This window comes from Passer domesticus, chromosome W (assembly GCF_036417665.1).
Source record: "Passer domesticus isolate bPasDom1 chromosome W, bPasDom1.hap1, whole genome shotgun sequence".
NCBI lineage: Eukaryota > Metazoa > Chordata > Aves > Passeriformes > Passeridae > Passer > Passer domesticus.
This window is the reverse complement of record NC_087511.1, coordinates 16578961-16602741: the sequence shown is the minus strand read 5'-3', so window position 1 is coordinate 16602741 and position 23781 is coordinate 16578961. Positions and strand designations below refer to the sequence as shown.

Here is a 23781-nt window from a genome sequence, read left to right as displayed (position 1 = left end):
TCTGCCCTTTTTGCTCTTTAGCCTAACCTTTTATACCCCTCATTGTTCATGCATTGCACCTTTTCACCATCTATCCTTGCGAACGAGATTCATGATGGTTTGCTTTACTGGTGCAAAAATCGACATGACAAGGGGGTTTTGCAGTGATAATCAAAAACAAATGTACCTTTATTGAAATGACCACAGTAAAATGTGTTAGGGAGAGAGGAAGAGAGGAAAAAGGGAAAGAATAAGGAAAAAGGGGGGGGGGAAGAAAGAGGTGTATAGCTACCAGACATGGAACAACGTAGTCCTTCGAAATCCAGTCGATGAAGCCTGTCGTATTCACATCAGGGGAGATCTCTGAGATACTGGTCAGCTCTAACCTCTATTATAGTCTTTTTTGATGGGGGAAGGGGACACGTTTTGAAATCGAATCAAATGTAATAAAGAATAGTCTATTGAAAAAGGGTACAAAAAGTCCATCAGCACTAGGTGAGAACCACTGTCTTCTTGGTCCAGTGGCCAGCTTGCAGGCAAACATCTCTCCTTGGTCAGCTTGTTTCCCCCACACTCCTCCCCCTGTGTTAGGGGTTTCAGTCTCCGTCCTTTGCGAGGAAGGGGGAGCTTTTCCATATAGGGGTCTCATGTCTCAGTCCTTGAGGGAGGGGTTCTCCCATCTCAGTCCATCTGTCACGGTGGTTGTACATTAAATGGAGGGTCTTTTTCTGTGGGGACCACCAAAAGGTCATTCCAGAAAGTCCAGCCAAGTAAAGAGGTTGGGAAATTCCAGAACCAGGGTTGCAAAGTGGTGCAGGTGAAGGAGGGCATAGTGTCTCCTTTTCATCAAGTGCAGCGTTCCATGAGGTGAACAAACACACCTGTGAACAATGGTTTGGCTTGGTGGACAAGCCAGACCCAGATTTCAGAGCAGGACCCTTCTTTCTTTCCCTAGTGGTCCCAGTTTCTGTCCTTTTCACAACAATCGTGAGGCAAAAAATGAGGGAAATTTTGGGTAGACACTTACACACCTGTGTGCCTTCTGTTCCCTTTCGTAATTGGTCAGTACACCTCAGCTCTCCATGTCTCATTACTTTCAATACTGTTCACCTGCTTTTCACAGTTGTAGCCCATTAGGGACGAGGCTCAGCCACAGCCCCATTCCCAATTACCACAAAATGTGTACCTACACCAATCCCCTACAGTGCTACAGGCTGGGGCAGAGTGGCTGGAAAGTGGCCCAGCAGAAAAGGACCTGGGGGTGCTAGTCAACAGCCAGATCAACATATGCCAGTGTGTGCCCAGGCATTCTGGCCTGTATCAGCAATAGTGTGGCTAGCAGGACCAGGGCAGTGATCATTTCCCTGTACTGGGCACTGGTGAGGCCACACCTCGAATCCTGTGTTGAATTTTTGGACTCTCACTACAAGAAAGATATTGAGGTGGTGGAATGTGTCCAAAGAAGAGCAATGAAGAAGTCTTATGAAGAGCAGCTGAGGGAGCTAGAGGTGTTTAATCTGGAGAAAAGGAGGCTCAGGGCAGACCTTATTGCTCTCCACAGCTGACTGAAAGGAGGTTGTAGCAACATGTGGATCAGTTTCTTCTCCCAGGTAACATGTGACAAGACAAGAAGAAACAGCTTTAAGTTGTGCCAGGGAAAGTTTAGATTGGATATTAGGGAAAATAACTTCATGGACAGTGTTATCGAGCTGTCCAGGGAAGTGGTGGAGCCACCATCCCTGGAGATATTTTAAAAGCTATATAGATGTGGTGCTTAGGGACATGGTTTAGTGTTGGATTTGGCAGTGCTGGGTTATTTGTAGGACTTGATCTTAGAGGTTTTTTTCCAACCTAAACATTTCAATGATTCTAAATAATGCTTGCCCACAGCTGTTTATTTAAAGTAGTGAATATCAAGTGTTAGCTTTATTATTACAGCAGTAATGTTCAGTATGAAACTTGTGTGATGTCTGAAAGAGACTTGCACGCTCTATAAAATCATAGCTGTCCAGTGTGTCAGGTCACCCAGATTCTTTCATAAAGTGTAGAAGCATGACGAGCAGAGTTCAATACTTTAATTTTGATGTTTCTTTTTCCCAACACTGACCAGACTTGAAATCACAGCCTCAACCATCTCCAGTTCTAATCCATCTGACCCAGCGACAGCAACAACAAACACAGGCAGCCCCTGTTCCTCCTCTTGGGCTGGAGTCCTTCTCCCAGGTAAAACTCCACGAGCCATTACCAGTAGACACCTCTCCCGCTGTTAGCAAAATGTTACAGCTCCCCACTATATCTATGGATAACCAGGAAGTGACTGCCCACCAAATGCAGCAGAAGCAGATAAAACCACCAAAACGGAGGATAACTCCATCATCCAAGGTGGGTAATCGAGTTTGTCCATAGTAAACATATAAGCATACAAAAGCTTGTGTCAGCAATAGTATGGCCAGCAGGATCAGGGAAGCAATTTTTCCTCTGTACTTGGCACTGGTGAGGCCACACCTCGAGTCCTGTGTCTAATTCTGGGCCCCTCCATTCAGGAAGGATATTGAGGTTCTGAAGCAAGTCCAGAGAAGGGTAATGAAGCTGGTGAAGGGCCTGGAGCACAAGTCCTGTGAGGAGCAGCCGAGGGAGCTGGGGGGGCTTAGCCTGGAGGAAAGGAGGCTCAGGGGGGACCTTCTCCCTCTACAACTGACAAGAGGATGGAGCCAGGTGGGGGTTGGTCTCTTCTTCTAGGTAACAGTTGACAAGAGGAAATGGCTGCAAGTTGAGCCCAGGGAGGTTTAGATAGGATATTAGGAAAAATTTCTTTACAGAAAGGGTTGTCAAGCATTGGAAAAGGCTGCCCAGGAAGGTAGTGGAGTCCTCATCCTTGGAGGTATTTAAAAAACATGTAGATATTGTGCTTAGAGACATTGTTTAGTTGTGGACTTAGATTAATGGTAGGACTTGATCTTAAGGGTCTTTTCCAACCTTAATGATTCTATATATAAGTTTCTAGGAAGAAGGAGAGCAATGACCAGGGTCTGTTTCTTGTTTATAAAGCAGGAAATTCAAAGCTGAATAGTTTTTAGGTTCAAAATACAGTGATGTATTTTCCAAGCATATATCTAATTTTTCTGTGTGGAAAATGACTGTTACTATGTGATTTTTTGATTGACTTAGTAGCCACAAGATGAATATTGGCTGAGGGGGGTGATCACAGATGACACTTTGATATTGTAGAATAGTATGGCTTACTCTTTCAGCTCCAGATCAGGGCACAGAATCAATTAATTAATTTCAGGTTACAATCATGTAGTTAATTTATGTAAAGTGGGGGGGTTGTCACAGATCTAGTTAGTAGCAAAGGCTGAGGCAGTAACTTAAGAAGCCTGTAGTTAAGGGATAAGACTGTCAGTTACTTATATCTTTAATACAGATAGTGCATGAAAAGGAATTATGTTGGGTTTTTTCTTCCTTTAAGATTCCTGCCTCAGCAGTGGAGATGCCTGGATCAGCAGATGTGACAGGATTAAATGTTCAGTTTGGAGCTTTGGAGTTTGGATCAGAGCCTACGCTCATAGAACTTGGGTCAACTTCAAGCAGTGAGAATACCAGCCAGGCAACCAACAATAGCTTGTACTCAAAATCTGTCAAGTATGTGTGAGTTTCCCTCCTGCATTCTTGCATGTCTTCTTTAAGGGGTCAAGTTTGTGCCAAAAACGTCAAGGCACAATTGCCATGTAATGAGAGGGAGAAATATGATGACATATAAGCTGAACGTGTGCCCAGGTGGCCAAGAAGGTCAATGGCATCCTGGCCTGTATCAGCAATAGTGTGGCCAGCAGGGCCAGGGAAATGATCCTTCCCCTGTACTTGGCACTGGTAAGGTCACACCTCGAGTCCTGTGTCCAGTTCTGGGCCCCTCAATTCAGGAAGGACATTGAGGTGCTGGAGTGAGTCCAGAGAAGGGCAACAAAACTGGTGAAGGGTCTGGAGTACATGTCCTATGAGGAGCAGCTGAGGGAGCTGGGGATGTTTAGCCTGGAGAAAAGGAGGCTCAGGGGGGACCTTCTCACTCTCTACAACTCCCTGACAGGAGAGTGCAGCCAGGTGGGGGTTGGGCTCTGCTCCCAGGGAACAAGGGACAGGACAAGAGGACACAGTCTTAAGCTGTGACAGGGGAGGTTCAGGTTGGACATTAGGAGGAATTTCTTCCCAGAAAGGGTGATTAGACATTGGAATGGGCTGCCCCAGATGGTGGTAGAGTCACCGCCCCTGCAGGTGTTTAAGGAAAGACTGGATGTGGCACTTAGTGCCACAGTCTGGTTGATAAGGTGGTATTTGGTTATAGGTTGGACTCAATGATCTCAGAGGTCTTTTTCAACCTAATTGATTCTGTGAAGTGTTTTCTGTGGATGACATCTTAAAAAAGAAATTTATTTTCTAATTACAATCAAAATCTCCCTGGATAGGTCAGTATGAAGCTGGAGATGACATGAATATATATAACCTTATAATTAAGCTACCCTTTATAAAATTGCTATTTTATATTTAGTTTTCCTGATTTTCAAATTTGTTTGAGGGTTTGTTCCTCACAACACAATTTTTTTCCTGCTTTTTGGTCCAGGAGAGATGACCTTTGCACCATATATGTGTATTAGTACATTGGCACCAGATTAGAAATCTGATGCTTCTATGGGATGAGAAAAAAAAGCCGGTCTTTCATTATGCAGAACCTCTTACTGAAATGCTAAAATGGCCAATGATAAATGATGATAAATGCCAACATACTTGTAACCCTTTTTTTCTTCCTTATTCATTCGAAAATTGGCTTCAATAAGAAGTTTCCCGAAGTTAAATCAGAAATATTATTAAAAATAAACTTTCACATGAATTTCTAGTTCTGTAAACTAAAAAAAAAAAAGCTGTTCAGAAAGTAAAACAATCCTGCATATTTTAAAGTATTTTTCCTCTTTGCATAGTTCTGTTTGACTTCTACTTTAATGACAGAATTCTGTTCTTAAAAGAGACTGTTTCCCATCATATACTAGACTTTATGGATCTACTTGTTTAAAAAGAGTTTATGTTCATTAATATATCCTTTGAGAAGGTGAAAATAACATGACCAAAAAAGTGCTTGTGTGTAAGCTCTTGTTTTGGTTGGGCTGGCAAGAGGAAGATGAATGGTGCTTAGTGCAGTGGATGGTTTTGAAGCAGTGATTACTGGGGACCAAAGTAAAATTATATTTTTTTTCTCATTATTAGATTTTTTAGTATAAATAATGTATATTTGACTCCATGTTTAAGGTAGTTCTAGATAACTATATAGGAGCTGATATTTTCACAAAGGTATTTGAGATGTAGTTTGCCATGTTGAGAAATAATTTTTACTTTTTCCAGTGATCCTTTGAATACCTCTCTGCCAATATCCAATACAGTACAGGAGTCCACCTACACAACCTCTGCCGTCAGCTCTTCCAGTCTAACCTGCTCATCCCAGAGCACTAGCCCAGTAACAACTTCCTCCTATGAGCAGACTTCTGTGCTTAGTAGGATAGTGTACGAAAGCTCCATGGCTCCATCTGAACCAACCTCTGTTGCAGTTACAGTGAGTGAAATTCTGAAATAAGACTTTGAAAAAAGGGAAATATTCTTATCGGTGTTAGACTTGTATTACCCAAATATGTTAATATTTTAACCAAGCCAAGTGGTATTTTTGATTCCCAAGTCCATTCTGTTGTTTTTTCTTTTCCTATTTTGTAGCCATTTCTGGTATATGGGATATAAGAGCCTCTGCTTTTATGGGTTTTGACATCTTAAATTACTGTTTGGCCTTTATTCTTAGTAACACTTAACATTCTAGTTGAGTTTCCTTCCCTGAAGCTTAGTTTTTAAAAAAGGAACTATTTCTGTATGTAAATATCAGTAATGGTATTTTGCCATAACTTGACCATTTCTATCCAAAGGTATATTATTTATTAAATTAATATGGCACCTAGAAAATGAATCCCAAACTGTTTGTGGCCCTTCCAACATTACTCTTTTGTTGGATTTAAACTGCAGTTGGAATTAGTTTCATCTTTTATTTTAAAAAGCATAAGGAGAGATCTAATCTAGGACAGAGAGAGTCTCAGGAGATATTCAAAAACACCTACTCTATTTGTATATGGAATATAGGTTTGTTTTAAGAGAATTAATTTTATCAAATATTTAAGGAACTTGTGAGAGTTTGTAAGTTTATTTACTCCTGGCTTTTGTTATATAGTGCCTCAGTCACACTTGTCTTCTGCACTAGCTTGTATTTACTGGTGAGGATCAAGCATAGGCTATTCACTTCTGTACTCCAGCGTTATCCAAAAAACAACTGGTGCCTCTTAAGTCCTATCTTTCAGTGGAAAAAAATTGGCGTCTCTGTGTAACTTGGATATAGTTAAAATTGTGAGTTGCATTAGATCAGAAACACGACCATTTCCTATATGTTATAGCAATTCTTTCTTTCATATCAGTGTGAACCTGAAGTTTATGTTATATACAGTAGATGGGATGGTGTCCAGCTGATGGGTGTATTATGGGCAGTATATGGGATTCTGTATGTTCAGTACACCTCACACTCGAGACAATTTTATTATGTGGTTTTGTTAAAGGCTATAAAAAAGTTAATTTTCTGTCTTTTTGGTCTTTCAATTTAGAATGAATATAGAATTTTGCATGAAGCATGTTCTGTGTGTGGTTTGGTCTGAAAATTTAATATTCCTATTTGATAATTTATTTATCCATTTCTTCTTTGTTTACAGAATGGGCACAGCAGTGTTAGAACACAGGCAACTCTTGACAGTAAGTTTAAAAAGCTTGGTTGTGCAGAGGACTTTCTGATCCTTCCTTACTACTTGTTGTGTGCACAACTGTAGCAGTGATGTCTGGTTGTTCTCACTGACTATTTTATTACTGACTCTTTTGAGTTTATTTTGTATTTCCATAGGATATACTACTTGCTGCTTGACTAGAACTGAAGTGTGAAAGCAGCTCTATTAAATCTACAAACCTAAGCAGACTTAGAATTAAAAAACCTGATTTGCTGCTGCTTTCTTTTGAATTTATCTGCCAAAATTAGGAGAAAATAAAAAAAAATAGTATAAAATTTATTAGTAGTTCTTCCAATTCTCAGTTGGGAAGCTGTGAATAGCATTTAGCTGTAATGACACAAAGTGACATTCTTGGAATGCACCTCTCATTGGATATAGTGCTACTTGTGCCCTATTAGAAGCCCATGGGGAATAAGGGTGACTAACATGCTCCCTCTGCCAGGTACCATGCTCCCTTGCAGTGGAGTAAGAATAACATAATACTGGCTCTGATACAGGCATTACTGTTATCTTCATCTTGGCCAGGTTCTAATGTGGTATTTTACTTGTAGCATCCCTACATCTCTGTTCCTGGAGTTAAAATAATTAAATTAAATTCTAGCAATTAATCTTCTGACCTGTGCTGCTCTGTGGAAATTTTCAAGGGCAGCAGTGTGAATTAACATCTTTTGAAATTCCAACACTTTAAGTCTGTCTTCCTCTTAAGCATCTCTTCAGGTAGGTCACTAATAGGGCAGACTGTCTTTTTTTATACTTCTGAGTAGAAAGAAGTTGGGTATTCAAACCTATAAACAATGTTTTATTAGTGCTAAGTTAAATTTAAATGAGCAGTATATATACCCAAAGAGTTACCACTTGAAATATTGTTATATACAAAAACAACTTTTCAAGTGGAAAAGTTTCTTATTCTTGTGTACAGAATTAATGAATAATGTATGAAATTCACTAGAGGACTTGGTTTTTTTTTTGCTATGTAAAACAAAGATCTGAAAATTCCTAACTTTTTTGTAATTGTTCTCTAACAGCTTTATTAGTCCCTTTTTCTGAGCCAGTTCCCCTTTGAGAACACTTTTGGTCTTTTCTGTATTTCAAGCACATAAACTGGAATAAGTCTTCTTCCATGTATCTATTTCATTAATCCAAACTATTATGTATTTTGTCTTTTTAACATTTGACATTTTCCCTTCTGCATGTGCTGATAATATTCTTAGTTCATAGGAGGGTTTGGGTTGGAAGGGATTTCAGTTTTAGTTCCAACACCCTGACATGGGCAGGGACACCTTCCACTAGACCAGGTTGCTCCAAGCCCCATCCAACTTGGCCCAGAACACTTCCAGAGATAAGGCAGCCACAGCTTCTCTGAGCAACTTGTGCCAGTGCTTCACCACCCTCACAGTGAAGAATCTTCCTAATATCTAATCTAAACCTACCCTCTTTCAGTTTAAAGCCATTCCCCTCTGTCCCGTCACTCCATGCCCTTGTGAAAAGTTCCTTTCCAGCTCTCTTGGAATCCCTTTAGGTACTGGAAGGCTGCTACAAGGTCTCCCTGAAGCCTTTTCTTCAGGGTGAACAATCCGAACTGTCTCAGCCTGTCTTCACAAGAGAGGTGCTCCAGCACTCTGATCATCATCTTGTCCCTACTCTGGACTCACTCCATCAGGTCCGCCTTCTTCGGATGTTGGGGCCTCCAGAGCTGGACACAGTACTCCAAGTGGGGGTCTCATGAGCGCAGAGTAGAGGGGCAGAATCCCCTCCCTCGACCTACTAGTCACACTGCTTTTGATGCAGCCCAGGATACTCTTGGATTTCTGGGCTGCAAGTGCACACTGCTGGTTTATATTATTTTTTTCATTCACCAAGACCCCCAAGTCCTTCTCCCCAGGGTTGTTCTCAATCCATTGTCCACCCACCTTGTATTTGTGCTTGGGATTTCCCTGACCCAAGCGCAGGACCTTGCACTTAGACTTGTTGAACTACATGAAGTTTGCACAGGCCCACCTGTCAAGGTCACTCTGGATGGCATCCCTTCCTTCCAGCATGTCAACCACACCACACAGCTTGGTCTCTTCAGGAAACTTGCTGAGGGTGCACTCAATCCTCCCGTCCATGTCACTGACAAAGATGTTAAACAGCACTCGTCCCAACACCAATCTCTCAGGAACACCACTCATCACTAGTCTCCACTTGGACATTGAGCCCTTGACTGCAACTCTTTGAGTGCGACTGTCCAGCCAACTCCTTATGCACTGCGTGGTGCACCCACCAAATCCATGTCTCTCCAGTTTAGAGACAAGGATGTTGTGCGGGACAGTGTCAAATGCTTTGCACAAGTCCAGGTAGATTATGTCAGTCGCTCTTCTCTCATCCACCACATTCCCCTTTTCCAGTCAGTGGGAACTTCACTGGACTGCCACGACTTCTCAAATATGATGGATAGTGGCTTAGCCACTTCCTCTGCCAGTTCCCTCCAGACCCACAGATGTATCTCTTTATAGCCCATGGATTTCAGTTTCCTTAAATGGTCTTGAACCTGATCTTCTATAGAATTTCCTTCTCTGTTGTCAGTTACCCTCATGCTTATTGTCAAGGCCAAGACTTCTTGATTTCTGTATGTATAGCAATCCAGTAACCTGACTTGAGTCATTTAGCAAGGAAAGCAAACCAGTAACTTGAACAAACTGTGATGTGTACCTTCTGAGTGTATATGTGAATTTTCTTTTGTGACCATTCTAAGATTGTCTTTACATGCATTGCAAGTTAGTGATGATCCACTGGCTAGTGGTCTCTCATATGGTATGGAAGCATGGTCCAGCAGAAGGCAGGGCTCAACTTTCTCTTGCTTTTATTGGTGAATGAGTGCCTCTAATTCTGTGTATTTTCTTCAGAGAACAAGAGATAAGTGTAGAAACAGCTGGGTATACTGTTGGGCAGTAGAGTTGTTCAGTGTCTTAGTATAGTGATCATTTGGAAAGGTACATCTGTGGTAAACAAGTTCTACTTTGTATACCTGAAAGCACTATTCATGCTTGAAGCTTTTTGTTATCTAGGTCACATAAAGTTAGACAATATTTGACAACTCTTTAGCCATCAAAGGTGCTTAATGCTGTACCCAGTTGTGGCCTTTTATCATAGCTTCTTTTATTCTACTGCATTAAACATTTGACTCAGTTCTTTGAACTGATAAGTTGTATGTGCCCTTGTACTCCAGTGATCCATGTATTAAACATCAATGGTGCTGTATAGGTTGCAATGAAGAAGCAGAGCTGTAGGTAAAAGCAGTTTTGTATAGCACAAATTACTTCTGTTTGTGGAACCAAATGCAAGGAATTTTAAAGTGAGGACTGACTTGTGAGCAAAAGGTAGTAATCCAGATAGTGGGAGTTTAAGTGCAGAAGACTAGTTTGCTACACACGTAGCATTGAAAATTATAAATTACTGTAGGTGAAGAGCCTAAAGGGAAAAAATTCTAGTTTTGTTGCTGTTTGAATTTTCATTAATAGCCTGATTCTTGATACTGTTATTGGTTCTTACTGGTCAGGTTTTTGTAAACCAAGGGGAGAACACTGTTGTGTTCGTGAATCCAGGCTAGGATGTCAAGTATGCTGGAATTTGTCTTTGAATGTCTCTTTTTAATTTGTTGCAGCTACTTCATCAGTTCCTGTGCTTAAGACAGAGCCTTCTCCCTCGCTACCTTCTGCTGGTTCTCTGCCCAGCATGGTGTCCACTACTGCTTCACTTCTGCCTTCAGCATCGCAGCATGCGGGAGCTTTGCCCAGCTTGCCTCAGTCCAATGATCTGGCCAGCAGCTCACTCTCACAGTTAAGCAGGTACAGTAGGAGTTGTGATAAACTGAAAGGGGTTCAATTGTCAGGAAAGGACAGACATAAGGGTGATTGTGTATGGGGCTGTCAGGCACCAGGGTCTCTTTTTCTGACATTAATTAGAATTAGGAGAGAGATTCAGAAGAGTCTAGGATGTTTCTGGTTACAAAGTATGAGCTCTGGGCTGCCTCTTAATGATAGAGCAGCTGCTGCCCATGGTTGTCTTGGCTTAAGTTATGAGGTGGACACTTTGAAACAAGTTACCTCCCCTTTAGTTTTAACCAATCCCTTTCCACCAGTAAGGAGATCTGAATATTGTTACAGATGAGTAATGGGATGATTTGCTCTCACAATTAAGGGATGAACATTGTGTGTGTGTTAAGAGAAGTTTTATTGATGTATAGTTATGTTATTGTAGTTTGTTGTTTAGACGTCCTCTGTTCTCTCCATAGTCCCCTTTCCTCCCCTCTGTATTGTTGCCACCAGACAGCCTGGGTTGTCAGGGTTGTCCGAGACATGTGGAGGGAGGGCATGCACATGTGCCCCTTGCATGGGGCAGTTGGGAATGGGGAAAGCTTGTTGCTAGGGGGTGCGGCATGACAACACCTCACCTCCAGTCAAGTTGCAAGAAAGTAGTCTCCTCCAATGGACAGCGAAGAAGAGTTGACTGACAGACTTTAGGAGAGGCCAAGGTTGCCTGATGCAACCCCACATGTATAAAAGGCGGAGCAGCCATTTTGTAGACAAGCTCCTGGCAGACAGTCACACACTCCCAGTGCACTGTCCTTTTTCCTTATTCAGTCCTTTGTTGTATTTTGTTAAGATTTAATAAACCTTTAAAATTTTAAAAGTGACAGGTCATTTCTCACAAATATGAGTAGATATAAGTGAAAAAATAACAGTTTACTAAAAAAAACCCAGAAACAGGCAAACATAACAGTAATAGTCACTAGTTACAAAATTGCTGGAATCTCGCAGACTGCCTGGGAACAAGGAGAAATTAAAAAATGGCAGAGTAACCCCTCCCCCAAGATGGCACCCTCCACAGAAAACCATGTGTGGAAAGACAAAGATGGCAGCAGCTCTCCCCCCCTCTTTTCTCTCTAGAGGCGGCAGCAGCTCCACTGGTGAAGGTGGCTGGTGAAATAAATGGGCAGGAGATCTTTCTCCTTTTTAATGCCTTTATTAAGAAGAATCAGCTCAGGTGGGGAGAAATCGACGGGTTGCGCCCACACCGCCGTTGCTCCCAGGCGTGGCACGAAGAAGGAGGATGATGCAGCTTTGTCCACTGGTCTGCAGACAGAGCTGGGGACTCTGTCCTCACGGGAGAGTCGTGGAATCCTTCTTGTTTGTTTAACACTCCGGGGTGTCTCTTTAATCAGTTTCTTTTCAGGTTAGGGTGAGAAACAAAAAGGTCCAAGCAGGTACGGGACTATGCTCCCATCCTTAGACGTCACTTAAGTCACTTGTTGGCTCGTGATTTTTAGGGGTTTTTCTTGTAAAAACTGTAAAACTGTAAAAACCCAGGGTGCACTGCATTTCTTATTTGCATGTTGTCTCTGGTGTCACTGCCCATTCTCTTTACCCTGGAGGGTTTCCCTTGGTATCTTTTTGGCAAACGGCCAGCATCAGAGGAACAATAGTTAATCACCGGCCATTAACGGGTGATTAAGGACTTTTTCTTTGGCAGCACACCCAAAGAAGTCTGACCGGTTTGACTTGCTTTTTTTTAAACTCTGAAACTAAAAAAAAAATACAGTTTTCTATTCATAACAGCTGGCACACTGGCAGCTGGAACTTGGTCAAGGGCTAGAACTTGTGGAGGGACTTTGCCTTCGTCTTGGCAGAAGATGGCAAGGCAGCCAGCTGGGGCAACTTGGACTCTGCACCTTCCCATTTCCACTGGGCACTGCTGGTGGGCTGGAGCGATTGTATGGAGCGGGGCTGTTCTGTTCTTCTCATTGCAATGCTGCAGCTGTAGGCTGGCACTCAATTTGCCTCTCAGAAAAAAAAAAAAAAACAACTACCTGAGGCAACCCTCAAGGAAAAAACAAAAAGAAACCCAAAAGAGAGCCTCTGCCCACTGGTGCCTTGGCTCTATCTACCTGCAAGAACAAAGGGGAAAAAGCCAGAGCCATGAGGCAAGATAGAGTTCTGCCTCAGTGCCTCAATCTCAAAAACCTTGGCACCTCCCAGCCCTTGCACGGTTGTTTTCCTGCTGCAGGGTCTTAAAGAGGCAGTAACAATGTTGGGCACAGATAGATATGGAATACAATAACATTTTTGGTTACCCAGGACAGTGGTATATAAACAACTTAGTGTTTCAAGAAGCTCTTGCTTCAGTCATATCAGCTAAATTGATTCCCCTAGTTTGTTTTTCCTACTTTTTCTGCAGTGCTTGCTGTTCATTTAGTGTCATATGTTTGAAATTATTCCCTAACAATTTAGTTCCTGGCTAATTTTGAAATATTGTGTTTTCATCTATATTTGTATTTCTTAAAATTAGAAAATGGGAATGGTTCCAGAGAGTAAGTGTGTGCCTTTTTCTAAAACATTTCCTTAAGACACTTTGAAATGTCAGATTAGTGTTCCTGGAAGTGCATTTAGCACAGCTTAGCTCATTTACACTGTCTATCTGATATTTTAGTGCCTGTTACTTGAGCTTTGTCCATGGACAGGTGATATCCTGAGGCTGTGCTGGTTATGTTTTAATACTCACCTTTGTACTGTATTTGTTAATATAAGAAACTAATTTTATGGGCTATCACAGACTTTTTTCTGTTAGACAGCTAGGACATAGTCTCTTAATACACTAGTGTTTTCAGTTGAATAAAATGGTAAATGTGTCAAACAACAATAATTAATTCATTCACGTTGAAAATATATCCCCACATTTGTTTGTTGAAAAGCTGTGTACATTGGTAGAAATTTTAGTTGGAGGATTGATGCTGTTAGTCAGATACAAAGCACCATGAAAGATGGTTCTTGAATTCCAAGCATGTCTGGCTTGGTTGTGCTGGTGGCTCTTGTCTGTCTCTACTGAAATAAATGGGCAGGAGATCTTTCTCCTTTTTAATGCCTTTATTAAGAAGAATCAGCTCAGGTGGGGAGAAATCGACGGGTTGCGCTCTCGCCGTCGCTGCTCCCAGGCGTGGCACGAAGGAGGAGGATGATGCAGTTTTGTCCGCTAGTCTGCAGACAGAACTGGGGACTCTGTCCTCACGGGAGAGTCGTTGAGTCCTTGGTTTGTTGGTTTAGAAACCCGGGGGGTCTCTTTAATCAGTTTCTTTTCAGGTTAGGGTGAGAAATAAAAAGATTCAAGCAGGTACGAGACAATGCTCCCATCCTTAGACGTCACTTTAAGTCACTTGTTGGCTCGTGATTTTAGGGGTTTTTCTTATAAAAACTGTAAAACTGTAAAAACCCAGGTTGCACTGCATTTCTCATTTGCATGTTGTCTCTGGTGTCACTGCCTATTCTCTTTACCCTGGAGGGTTTTCCTTGGTATCTCCTTGGCATACGGCTAACATCAGGGAAACAATCAGTTAATCACCCGCCATTAACTGGTGATTAAGGGCTTTTCTTCGGCAGCGAAACTAAAGGAGTCTGACTCGGTCTGGCTTGGTTTTTTTAACTCTGAAACTAAAAAAAAATACTACTTTCTATTCATAACAGCTCCCCCCTATTTTTCTTTGATCAAGCTTAAGCTTGCATCAACTTATAATTTTTGGCTCATAGAATTTCCTATATTTTTTGTATTGATTATACATTTCCTCAGCACTTGGGTGATCATATTTACTAAGCTTCATTACCTTTTTTGGTTTTTTCAGGTTAATTTCTTTAGAGATCCTTAGGTTATTCTGTACAGCAGATGTCACTATTTTTGTTAAACATGGAAATAAGAACAGACTAACAAGTGTACCCACAGTGAAGGTTATAGTTTTCTAACTTTTTTTGAAAATCCATAGATTATCCCACCAACTGGAATCAAGTGTAAGAGTCTTTTGATTTCGTAAATATGCTAGTTCTTTTATTTCGTTTAAAGTGTTTCTAATGACTGCCACTATTAATTTGATTTGATAAGCTACTGTTTTGGTTTGGTTGAGTTGGTCATTAATATTATTAAGAGCTAATGCGGTTTGATTAGATATTACTTCTAATTCTGATTGTAGTTTCAAAATTTTGTTTAACATATATTGTTCCTTCAGTTTTGTTTTTCTCAAATCTTCATATATAGGAACTCTTAAACTTGATCCAGATTCTTTGTGTATTATAAAGATAGTTTGTTTTATAATTTTAATGATGCCGCTACTAGACCAGCCTCTTGGCAATTCAGTGGATGTTGTGGTACCATTGACCCAAAACAGGTGTTTAGGGGTTTCCTGAAAGATATTAATTTTTGTCGTGCCCTCCCAATATTTAGAAATACTTTTTCCTTTTACCAGATTTACCAGGTTTGCTTCAGTAGCATTACGTTCAAAGCACTACCAGGTTTCTCCTACAGGGTGCTCTCCCAGGAGTGGCTGCCTAAAGGTGGCGGTGTTCCAGGTTATCCAATATATTTTCTTATTCTCTTGATAAAAGATCAATTGGGAGAGGTTAACACAATTGTTGTGGACTCTCAGCAAGGAGCTTAATTCTTTCTCATAGAAAGGTTGGTAGTACTCATTGCACAGCTCTCCTGGGCTCTCCAGAGCACCACCAGCAATCAGAGCCAGCACTACTACCCTTCCCAAGAGTCCGGTATGGGTCATCTTGCACAGCCTGCCCAGCCGGCCTTGCCTCTTGAGGATTTTACTGAGAAGAAGTCTCCAAGTTCTTTAGAGTCTCTTGCTCCTCTGGTTAAACCTCTCTTGATCTGTCCCTGCTAATTTGGTCCCTCCTAGGGGAGCACTCTGGAGAAGATTAACCTGGGGTCTTTGGTACCAAGTTGGGCCGACTTAACCTGAATTACTTATTAACAATTTTTAACTTTTACAAATTTCTTAAAACACTTCAAGACACGTTATGATTCTAAACTTTTTTCTTACGCAGTTCATCAGGCTTTTTGAATGTCAATTTTAAGTCATTTGGTCCTTTTATAATAGTATACTCAGCTGAATTAACTCCTGATGCAGTTGAATCTTGTCCTGAGTTAGAGTGTGAGGGTGGTGTAGAATCTGGTCCAATACCAGAGGGAGACACTGAAGAATCTTGTCCAATACCCGGGGGTGAGAGTGGTGTGGAATCTGGTCCAATACCAGACACTGAAGAATCTTGTCCAATGCTCGGGGGTGGGACTGGTCCTTTAATTCTCGTAATGTGAGTCCAACCTTTTTCTCTGGTTCGCACAGCCGAATTAGCAATGAGGAGTACCTGAAAGGGGCCTTCAAATTTAGGCATTAATGGTCTATAATTCCAGGATTTTATTAAAACCCAATCTCCTGGGTTGATGTCATGTGCTTTTGTATCAAGAGGGGAGGTTTGGGGGAGGTATCCTCTTTTTCTAAGTCCTTCTAGAGTTCTTCCAATTACTTCTAAATATTTCCTTGTAGCTTCTTCTCCTTCCAGGTAGTCTCCTGTGCTATAGGGTGTTAACAAGAATGGCAATCCGAACATCATTTCATAAGGTGAAATCCCTATATCAGACCGGGGTTTTGTTTTGATGCGCAAGAGCGCTAGGGGTAAACACTTTAGCCAATTCATTTTTGAGAATTTTGTTCATTTGTTCCACCTTCCCAGAACTCTGGGGGTGCCACAGAGTATGCAATCTCCATTTTATTCCTGAAGCTTCAATTATAATTTGCAATGTTTGGGCCACAAAATGTGGACCTCGGTCTGAGTCTATGGTATTCACCATTCCATTCTGGTTCACTTTTTGGCAAGTTAAACACTCTTTTATAATTGTTTTTGCTAGGTCATATCTGCTTATGCACAGGTTATTTCTTAGGAAATAATCGCATAGTCCTTGGACTCCCCAGTGGGTTAGTTTCTGTAGTTCTGTTAGCACCATCCCAGCAAGTGCTTTGTTTAGCAACACCCGTCCGTCAGATATTAACCACTCCCCCATATCCCTTGATGTAACTTTAAATTTCACAAAATATGAGTTCTTTTTTTCTTTATCCCTACTCGGGTGTGGTTTCTGCTTAAAAAAACCTTTTACCAGATCTTCTGGTCTTAAAGCTGCTTCCTTTGCTATCTTGATAAGCTAGCAAAGGTTTCACAACTTTAGGCTAAACAGTCTTGGGGGGGGGGTCCAGTTGCTCCACAGTAATAACAGCAGCTTTCACTCAAAGGGACTCGAGGCCTCTCCATGCCTCCTGTCCCTGACAGTACTGCCGTATTCTTGCCTGCTCCTGGTGGTGTACTCCCCCACTCTTTTGTGGCCTTGTACTGTAGGAAAGGGTTGTTTGCTCCCACACTTTCTCTGGCTATAGCAAGCATGATCTTGGCTTTGGCTATTGCTTTTTCTTCTTCCCTCCTTAAATACACTTTCAATGCTTCCTTCAATAACTCATTAATATCTTTTTCTTGCCAATCCTCTATCTTTTCCAGTTTTCTCCGTATACACATCCACTTGTCTTTCGTCCCACACCATGGCCATCCTCCTTGCACTTCTAATTCTGGCCACACTTCTGAACAGTAATGAATCATCGTAACTTTATCTAATCCTTCTGTGCCTTCTATAAAGTCCCATTTCTCTAATAGTTCATCTAGGGGACTGTGGGGAGGTATATTCTTTAATCTTTGGCCACTTTTCTTACTACCGCACCCTCCCATTATTTTCTGCCAAATCACAAGATGTCTTTTTCTCTAAAGGAAATATATCTTATTTAAGAAGTCTCGACCTCCTGCCAAAACTCCAATTTCACTGACCCTTTTCGTCAGGACTTTGTTAAGACCTTGGCTTTCTTGCCAAGACTCAACAAACAACCAAAATACAAAAAAACATCCTCGAGGTCTTGACCTCTGAGGTTCGCCTGACCTCCTTCGTCAGGACTTAGAGAGACCTTGGCCTTCCCTTGCCAAGGCTCAAACAGTCAAACCTCGAAACCCTGGCTTCTGAGGTGCCCGACTTCCTTTGTCTGGGCCAAACTGCCTGATATCCTAACTTCTTTCGTTAGGACCTGTATCAGGGCCTTTGGGGTGCGTGCCACTCACACAGCTATTTCCTCCGCACGCCCGGAGGGGGGTCCTCTTTACCCCTTTGGAGGCGCCTCAATCACCAGTTCCACTCGCTTCCCCCTGTTCCCGGCCGGCCCCCTCGCGAGGGTGCGGAACCGCGGTACTGAGGGGTCCACACTCGCTTCGAGGAAGCCGAGCTGCCGGCTCTCGTCTCACTCACACACACTCGCTCGCCTCCCTCTCCCGCCGCCGGATATTCTCACCTATCCGACGCTGCTCCGTGTCACTGTCCCAAGCCGATCTTCTCTGGTCCCGATAGCCAGCTGTCCTGCAGGTCCAGGGTGGGCGGCCGTCCCAGTCCTGGTGTCCTCTTCAGGCGTGGCTATCCCAGACGAGTCCCCCAAGCTGAAATAAATGGGCAGGAGATCTTTCTCCTTTTTAATGCCTTTATTAAGAAGAATCAGCTCAGGTGGGGAGAAATCGACGGGTTGCGCTCTCGCCGTCGCTGCTCCCAGGCGTGGCACGAAGGAGGAGGATGATGCAGTTTTGTCCGCTAGTCTGCAGACAGAACTGGGGACTCTGTCCTCACGGGAGAGTCGTTGAGTCCTTGGTTTGTTGGTTTAGAAACCCGGGGGGTCTCTTTAATCAGTTTCTTTTCAGGTTAGGGTGAGAAATAAAAAGATTCAAGCAGGTACGGGACAATGCTCCCATCCTTAGACGTCACTTTAAGTCACTTGTTGGCTCGTGATTTTAGGGGTTTTTCTTATAAAAACTGTAAAACTGTAAAAACCCAGGTTGCACTGCATTTCTCATTTGCATGTTGTCTCTGGTGTCACTGCCTATTCTCTTTACCCTGGAGGGTTTTCCTTGGTATCTCCTTGGCATACGGCTAACATCAGGGAAACAATCAGTTAATCACCCGCCATTAACTGGTGATTAAGGGCTTTTCTTCGGCAGCTAAACTAAAGGAGTCTGACTCGGTCTGGCTTGGTTTTTTTAACTCTGAAACTAAAAAAAAATACTACTTTCTATTCATAACATCTACCATAGGTCAGATAGTGAATTAAGGCTTTTAGAAGAGCTGGGGAGAGTGGGCAAGGGAGTGGTTTAAAAATGTATGTAGGACTTGTTATAAATGAAAAATAGCCAATTTTAATTTAAAAAATTGAAATTAAATTTATTTCACGGCCGTAATACAATCCCGACAGCCACCAATCAATCGGACAGTGTACCACCCCCGGGAGGTGAGGTGGGTGGACGTGGGTTTGGCCTCACTTGCACCAAATCTTCCTTGTCCACCCCGGCTGCTCCGAGGCAGCAGTTCTTATATGATTTATTTTGCCCGCGGCAGAGTCCCTTTGTTTCTTTCTAAGTTCTTCATATTCAGGTTGGTTTCTTTCTTCGGTTTGGGCTGCACAAAGCCTTCGTCAGGGAATTGAATAATACACTTCCCTGATTCCTGGAATCTGGCATTCAGATGGAAGGTCTGGTCATCTCAGATAGGTATCTTGTCCGGGCCATCATCTCTTGGGCGTCACTGGGCACATGCTTTTGTGAATGCCCATCTCCTGTGCAGCCGAGGTTTCCTTCCCATGTAAATGTCGTGGTGCCTCTCTGCCCATCTGCCGCGGTTTCGCCATCCTGGGGAAAAATTTCTCTTCCCCCCCCCCCCCCGCTTTTCTTTCCCTGTGTACCAGCAGTTTGTTTTACACATATATATTTTATACATCTTTTATTTCCACGAATTACTAACCATATTTCTAACAGACTGAACTGTTTTTTTCCTTGCTGCTTGAAGTGGTGTCATTGTAATTTCTGCAGGCAGAGAACAGTTTTAAAGAGTCAAAGTAAAATTAATCTATGGAACTGCCAACATTTACTCTGGTCCTGCAACTCAAAAGAGCTGCCAGAAGTGTTTGCCCTTTAATTAGGGCATATAATTTAGCCTGCAACTTTGCTATTAAAACTACTGTATTTTCTTGTGACTATTTCCATAGAGAACACTAAAATATTTGCTATGGTTAGCATCTCTCTTGCTTCTGATTTCAAATGAGGAGGGTTTTTTTGAGCACCAAACCATACATAGTTTTTATATCGTTGTTTTGTCAGTGTTCAATTTGTTTATTGTGCTGTAAGTTATGTTCTTGACCTTGAATGTAAGGTATACCTTCTGTCATTGTAAATGTTTAAAAAAACATTTCAGTCACTTTTCAGGGAGGTGTTTGGATTACAGATGTATGTCAGTGCTGCTGTTAGTGCCAATAGTTCACAGGCCTGGTCAGTTAGGAAAAAAAGCTGGTGCTAAAGCAGAGTTGCTTTCTAAAGCAAAGCTATTGCAAATGTTTTTAATCAGGGGATTCTTTATTTTCATATTTTACAGTGTATGTATAAAACTGAACTAATAATTCTGTTTCATCTTTTCAAAGAGGAAATTGGTTTTGGTAGGGTGTAGTGGTATTAATTGGCCTTGATTGAATTGACAGATTCTATAGTAGTATGGCTAACTTTTGGGCTTTCACAGATGATCTTCATTTGTTGGGGGGGTTTTGAGCCCTATCTTTTGATAGTTTCTTGAGGCCTTTGGTAGAGTTATGGGGCAAATACCCTGCAGTTCTAATTGGTTGAACTAATGTTATACAGGTTATGTGAGAAATACCATAATAACTCAAACCAAAGCACTATCTCACCTAATTAATACTTGTACCCTATGGCAAGCAGCAGCGGTTATTTATGGAAAGAATGAGAAACAAGCCATGTGTTTCTGTGAGCGTTCTTCTGGTTTTGGACTTTACATAATTCCTGAACCAGCAGTTATTTTTTCTAAAAATATAGTAATTTGATAATTAAAAATGAATGGTGGTTTAGATGTTTTTTGTTAGTAATAGTTGTTTCTGTACTTCATTTTTTTCATTAAACCGTAGTAGGATATTAGTTAAAGGGAAAATGTAGGGTGTGTGTGTGTATATATATACACATTTCTACAGACAATTTTTTCTTTATTATCCTACTGTGTGTATATGTGTATATTCATAGCTACAATTTTTATTCTTTAACTAATTTTCTACTACCTACTCTATTTGTATATATGTATGTGTGCATATACATAGATATATATTTTAAATGTTTTAGGAAAAAGTTATTTTATTAACTGTGAGAAACGACTGCTCACTTTTAAAGGTTTATTAAACTTTAACAAAAAATACAACAAAAGGACTAAATAATGTTATAAATAAAAATCAATTAGGCCAATTTAATATAAAATAAAAATAGAATTTATTGTGCGACTGATATGCAATCTCAAAAACCACAAAAAAAAGGACAGCGTCGACCCTGGGATTCGACGCTGGGTGAACTGTGGTCCGATCTCTATCGCATCGGATCCCCCTCTGTTCATGAATGCGGTCTGGTACAGTCTGTTTTTATACTGTTTTTCTGGCCCGAGGCAGGGTCTCCTCTTGTTCTTTTCATAGTCAATCATATTCATGTTGTTTTCTTTCTTCAAGCTGGACTGAAGAATACAGTTCCTGGCCAGCAATGAGTGCTGGTCAAGCATATTCATGTTGCCTCCTTTCTTTCAGCTGGACCAGGGAATGCAGTTCCTGGCCAGTGATGAGCACTGGCTAGACATATTCATGTTGTCCCCTTCCTCTGGGTTGTGTTTGACAATACAATTCCTGGCAGGCAGTGATAGCCGGTGATGAGGTTATGGGAACCAACATTTGAATGCAATTCTTCTGATGGCTCCCACTGTAATGATTGATCAGGTACAGGTGGTCCCCACCCCAGCTAGGCCTTTTCAATTGTAAATTAGTTCCCTTCCTGCCATGTGGTGCAATTTTGTAATGGTATGTGGTCTATCTATAGCATGTAGCATTCCTCAGACTCCGCATGCGAGTTTAAATCATCCTTATATATTTCTTCTAAACATTATAACCTGTATTTATTTTATATTCTAAACAGCACGAATTACATATATATAGCAATAAGGAAAAAATACAGTGCTGGGAGCCACCGTAACTATCAGCCACATGCTCATCTACAAAATGGATGCTCTGCCTTTTATATCCTTAGCCCCTCCCAAAGTTTTGTCAGTCAACTCCTTCTCTGCTGTCCATTGGTGGACATTACCTTCTTATATCTTGATTGGAGGGCAGGTGTTGTTATGCTGTGCCTCGGTAATAAGCTGGCCTTCTCTAAATGCCCTGACTACTAAGGCTATTACAAGGGGGAGGGGGAAGAGGACTATGGGAGGACATATTACAATAACATCACTATACATTTTAACATCTGCATAATTTTTATCTCTTAATTGTGAGAGCCAACTATTATATTACTCATCTATAACCTTAACTCTTTGCGATTCCTTTTTAGCTCCCTTTCTAATCATCAGAGCAGCCTCTCCCCTGCCTCAGTGTTGTCTTCAAGCACATCACATGTGGTAAGTCCTATTTGCATTTCCACAGATATTTGGCATATAGTCAGTTTATCTGATGATTAAGACCCTCTCTTAGTTCAGTGTGTTCCAGTATGCTAATAACTGAAACAAGAGCTTTATCTCAGGGAAGAAGGACTGCCAGCTCTCTAGTGGTAAAAAAGTCTTTACCACTTGTGATTTGTACTCGATCAGGACTAGCTGTTACAGAGACTTGCCAGTCACACAACTGTAGAGAAAATTTTTGTGCCAGCAAGGGGGGATGGAATATAGAAAGCATGTCTTATAACAAATGTGTTTAAAAAACAAATAAAACTTTAAATGTGGCTGTCTGAAACTGCTCTAAAATGTGGACTCTTCGCAGTCTCCACTGGAGAGATTAGCTGGCAAAGTGCAGGTGATGGAGTGGTACATGTCATGACAAATGCTTCAGGACAGATGATTTTAGAGTTTACCATGTGACATTGTTATCACCTGTGTATTTAATGCATTAGACATAACAAGGCAAATTGTAGTGAACACAGTGCTCTAGATGAGGTTGCACAAATGAAAATCAGAGAGACATTGCCTTGTTCTGTCTGTACAATCCCAGTTGGGGTGTGCAGATAGGTTACTGCTTTTCTTTGTGCTTGAATTTTGGTTTTTAATGCTCCACCCCTGTTGTATATGTAACTTAAAAATCACACTTATCAAAATGTACTCATTTTTTGCTGTCAGAGTTCTTTTTGGCTTCTGTGTGTTGATGATGCTGTTTTGCAGGTGTGATCAGTTTACAGCTAAAGCACTGTATTGTGCTGGATTCAAACCAGGAACTCCTTTATCCACATGTGTTCCTGTAATACATTTTGTGTTTCAGTTTACCACATTGACTCTGTTGTGGGGCACTACAGTTTTAATCTTTTAAATTCCACAAATGCACTGAGGGAATCTAAATAGCAGTGTCCTGTATTTTGAAAGCAAATATTGTCTTTTGGAAGAATATAGTTTATTTAACGTAACAAATACTAGCTTAAAGGAGCATACAAGCAAAAAGGGCAAGAAATTATGCAAGGGAGTGACATTTGAGTTACTGTGGTATAATTTTGTGATGATATAGCAGTTTGAATTTGTCTCATGTAATAATTTTCTTTGAACACTTAAAAATCACAAGCATGCAACTTAATTGCTTGCCTGATACATAGATAATACATTATTTTTTACATGTGCTGCTGTTACTTAAAAGATTGTTTGGTTTGATTTTGAGTTTTGTTCCCTCCCCGCCCCCTGCATCTTTCACTGTGCCTCATTTTCTCTGTGATCCTCAATCTTTTTGTCTCCTTTCTAGCACACTAGTGTTGAGAACACAATTTCACTTCAGCCTTCAACAACTTTTTCAACTGCTTCAACCTCAGCCACTAGCACCACCTCTTCGGTTGTCAGCATGGCAAGCAGTATGAACACTACAGCTAGCCTTGGCCTGAGTGTTACCAGTGTGTCTGCTACCACACGGGCAGCTCCCTTAATGTCTTCAGGTTTGCAATATTAACAGTTTGTGTGGAGAGACAGAGGACTTGGATGAGCAGGGCTGTCAGTTAAGCATCTTGCCAGCTATAGC

General features: G+C 41.4%; 1 protein-coding gene and 1 non-coding gene across 18 annotated transcripts in view; both read left to right on the top strand.

The window, feature by feature from the left end:
* LOC135289113 (ubiquitin-associated protein 2-like) overlaps positions 1–23781 on the top strand; it is a 196901-nt gene that overhangs the window by 105048 nt on the left and 68072 nt on the right. For 11 of the 17 annotated variants that reach the window (XM_064402459.1, XM_064402471.1, XM_064402464.1 and 8 more), the window contains 7 exons: positions 2090–2361; positions 3449–3627; positions 5368–5575; positions 6762–6801; positions 10474–10657; positions 22127–22193; positions 23512–23698. In XM_064402459.1, coding sequence (XP_064258529.1) covers positions 2090–2361; positions 3449–3627; positions 5368–5575; positions 6762–6801; positions 10474–10657; positions 22127–22193; positions 23512–23698 — 1137 coding nt within the window. The remainder of the gene's footprint in view (positions 1–2089; positions 2362–3448; positions 3628–5367; positions 5576–6761; positions 6802–10473; positions 10658–22126; positions 22194–23511; positions 23699–23781) is intronic. The other 6 variants (XM_064402466.1, XM_064402465.1, XM_064402473.1 and 3 more) reach the window with 4 other exon arrangements.
* On the top strand, positions 3057–3140 carry LOC135289200 (small nucleolar RNA SNORD121A). Its single transcript, XR_010351980.1, has one exon. It is a non-coding gene; the product is annotated as a small nucleolar RNA SNORD121A (small nucleolar RNA).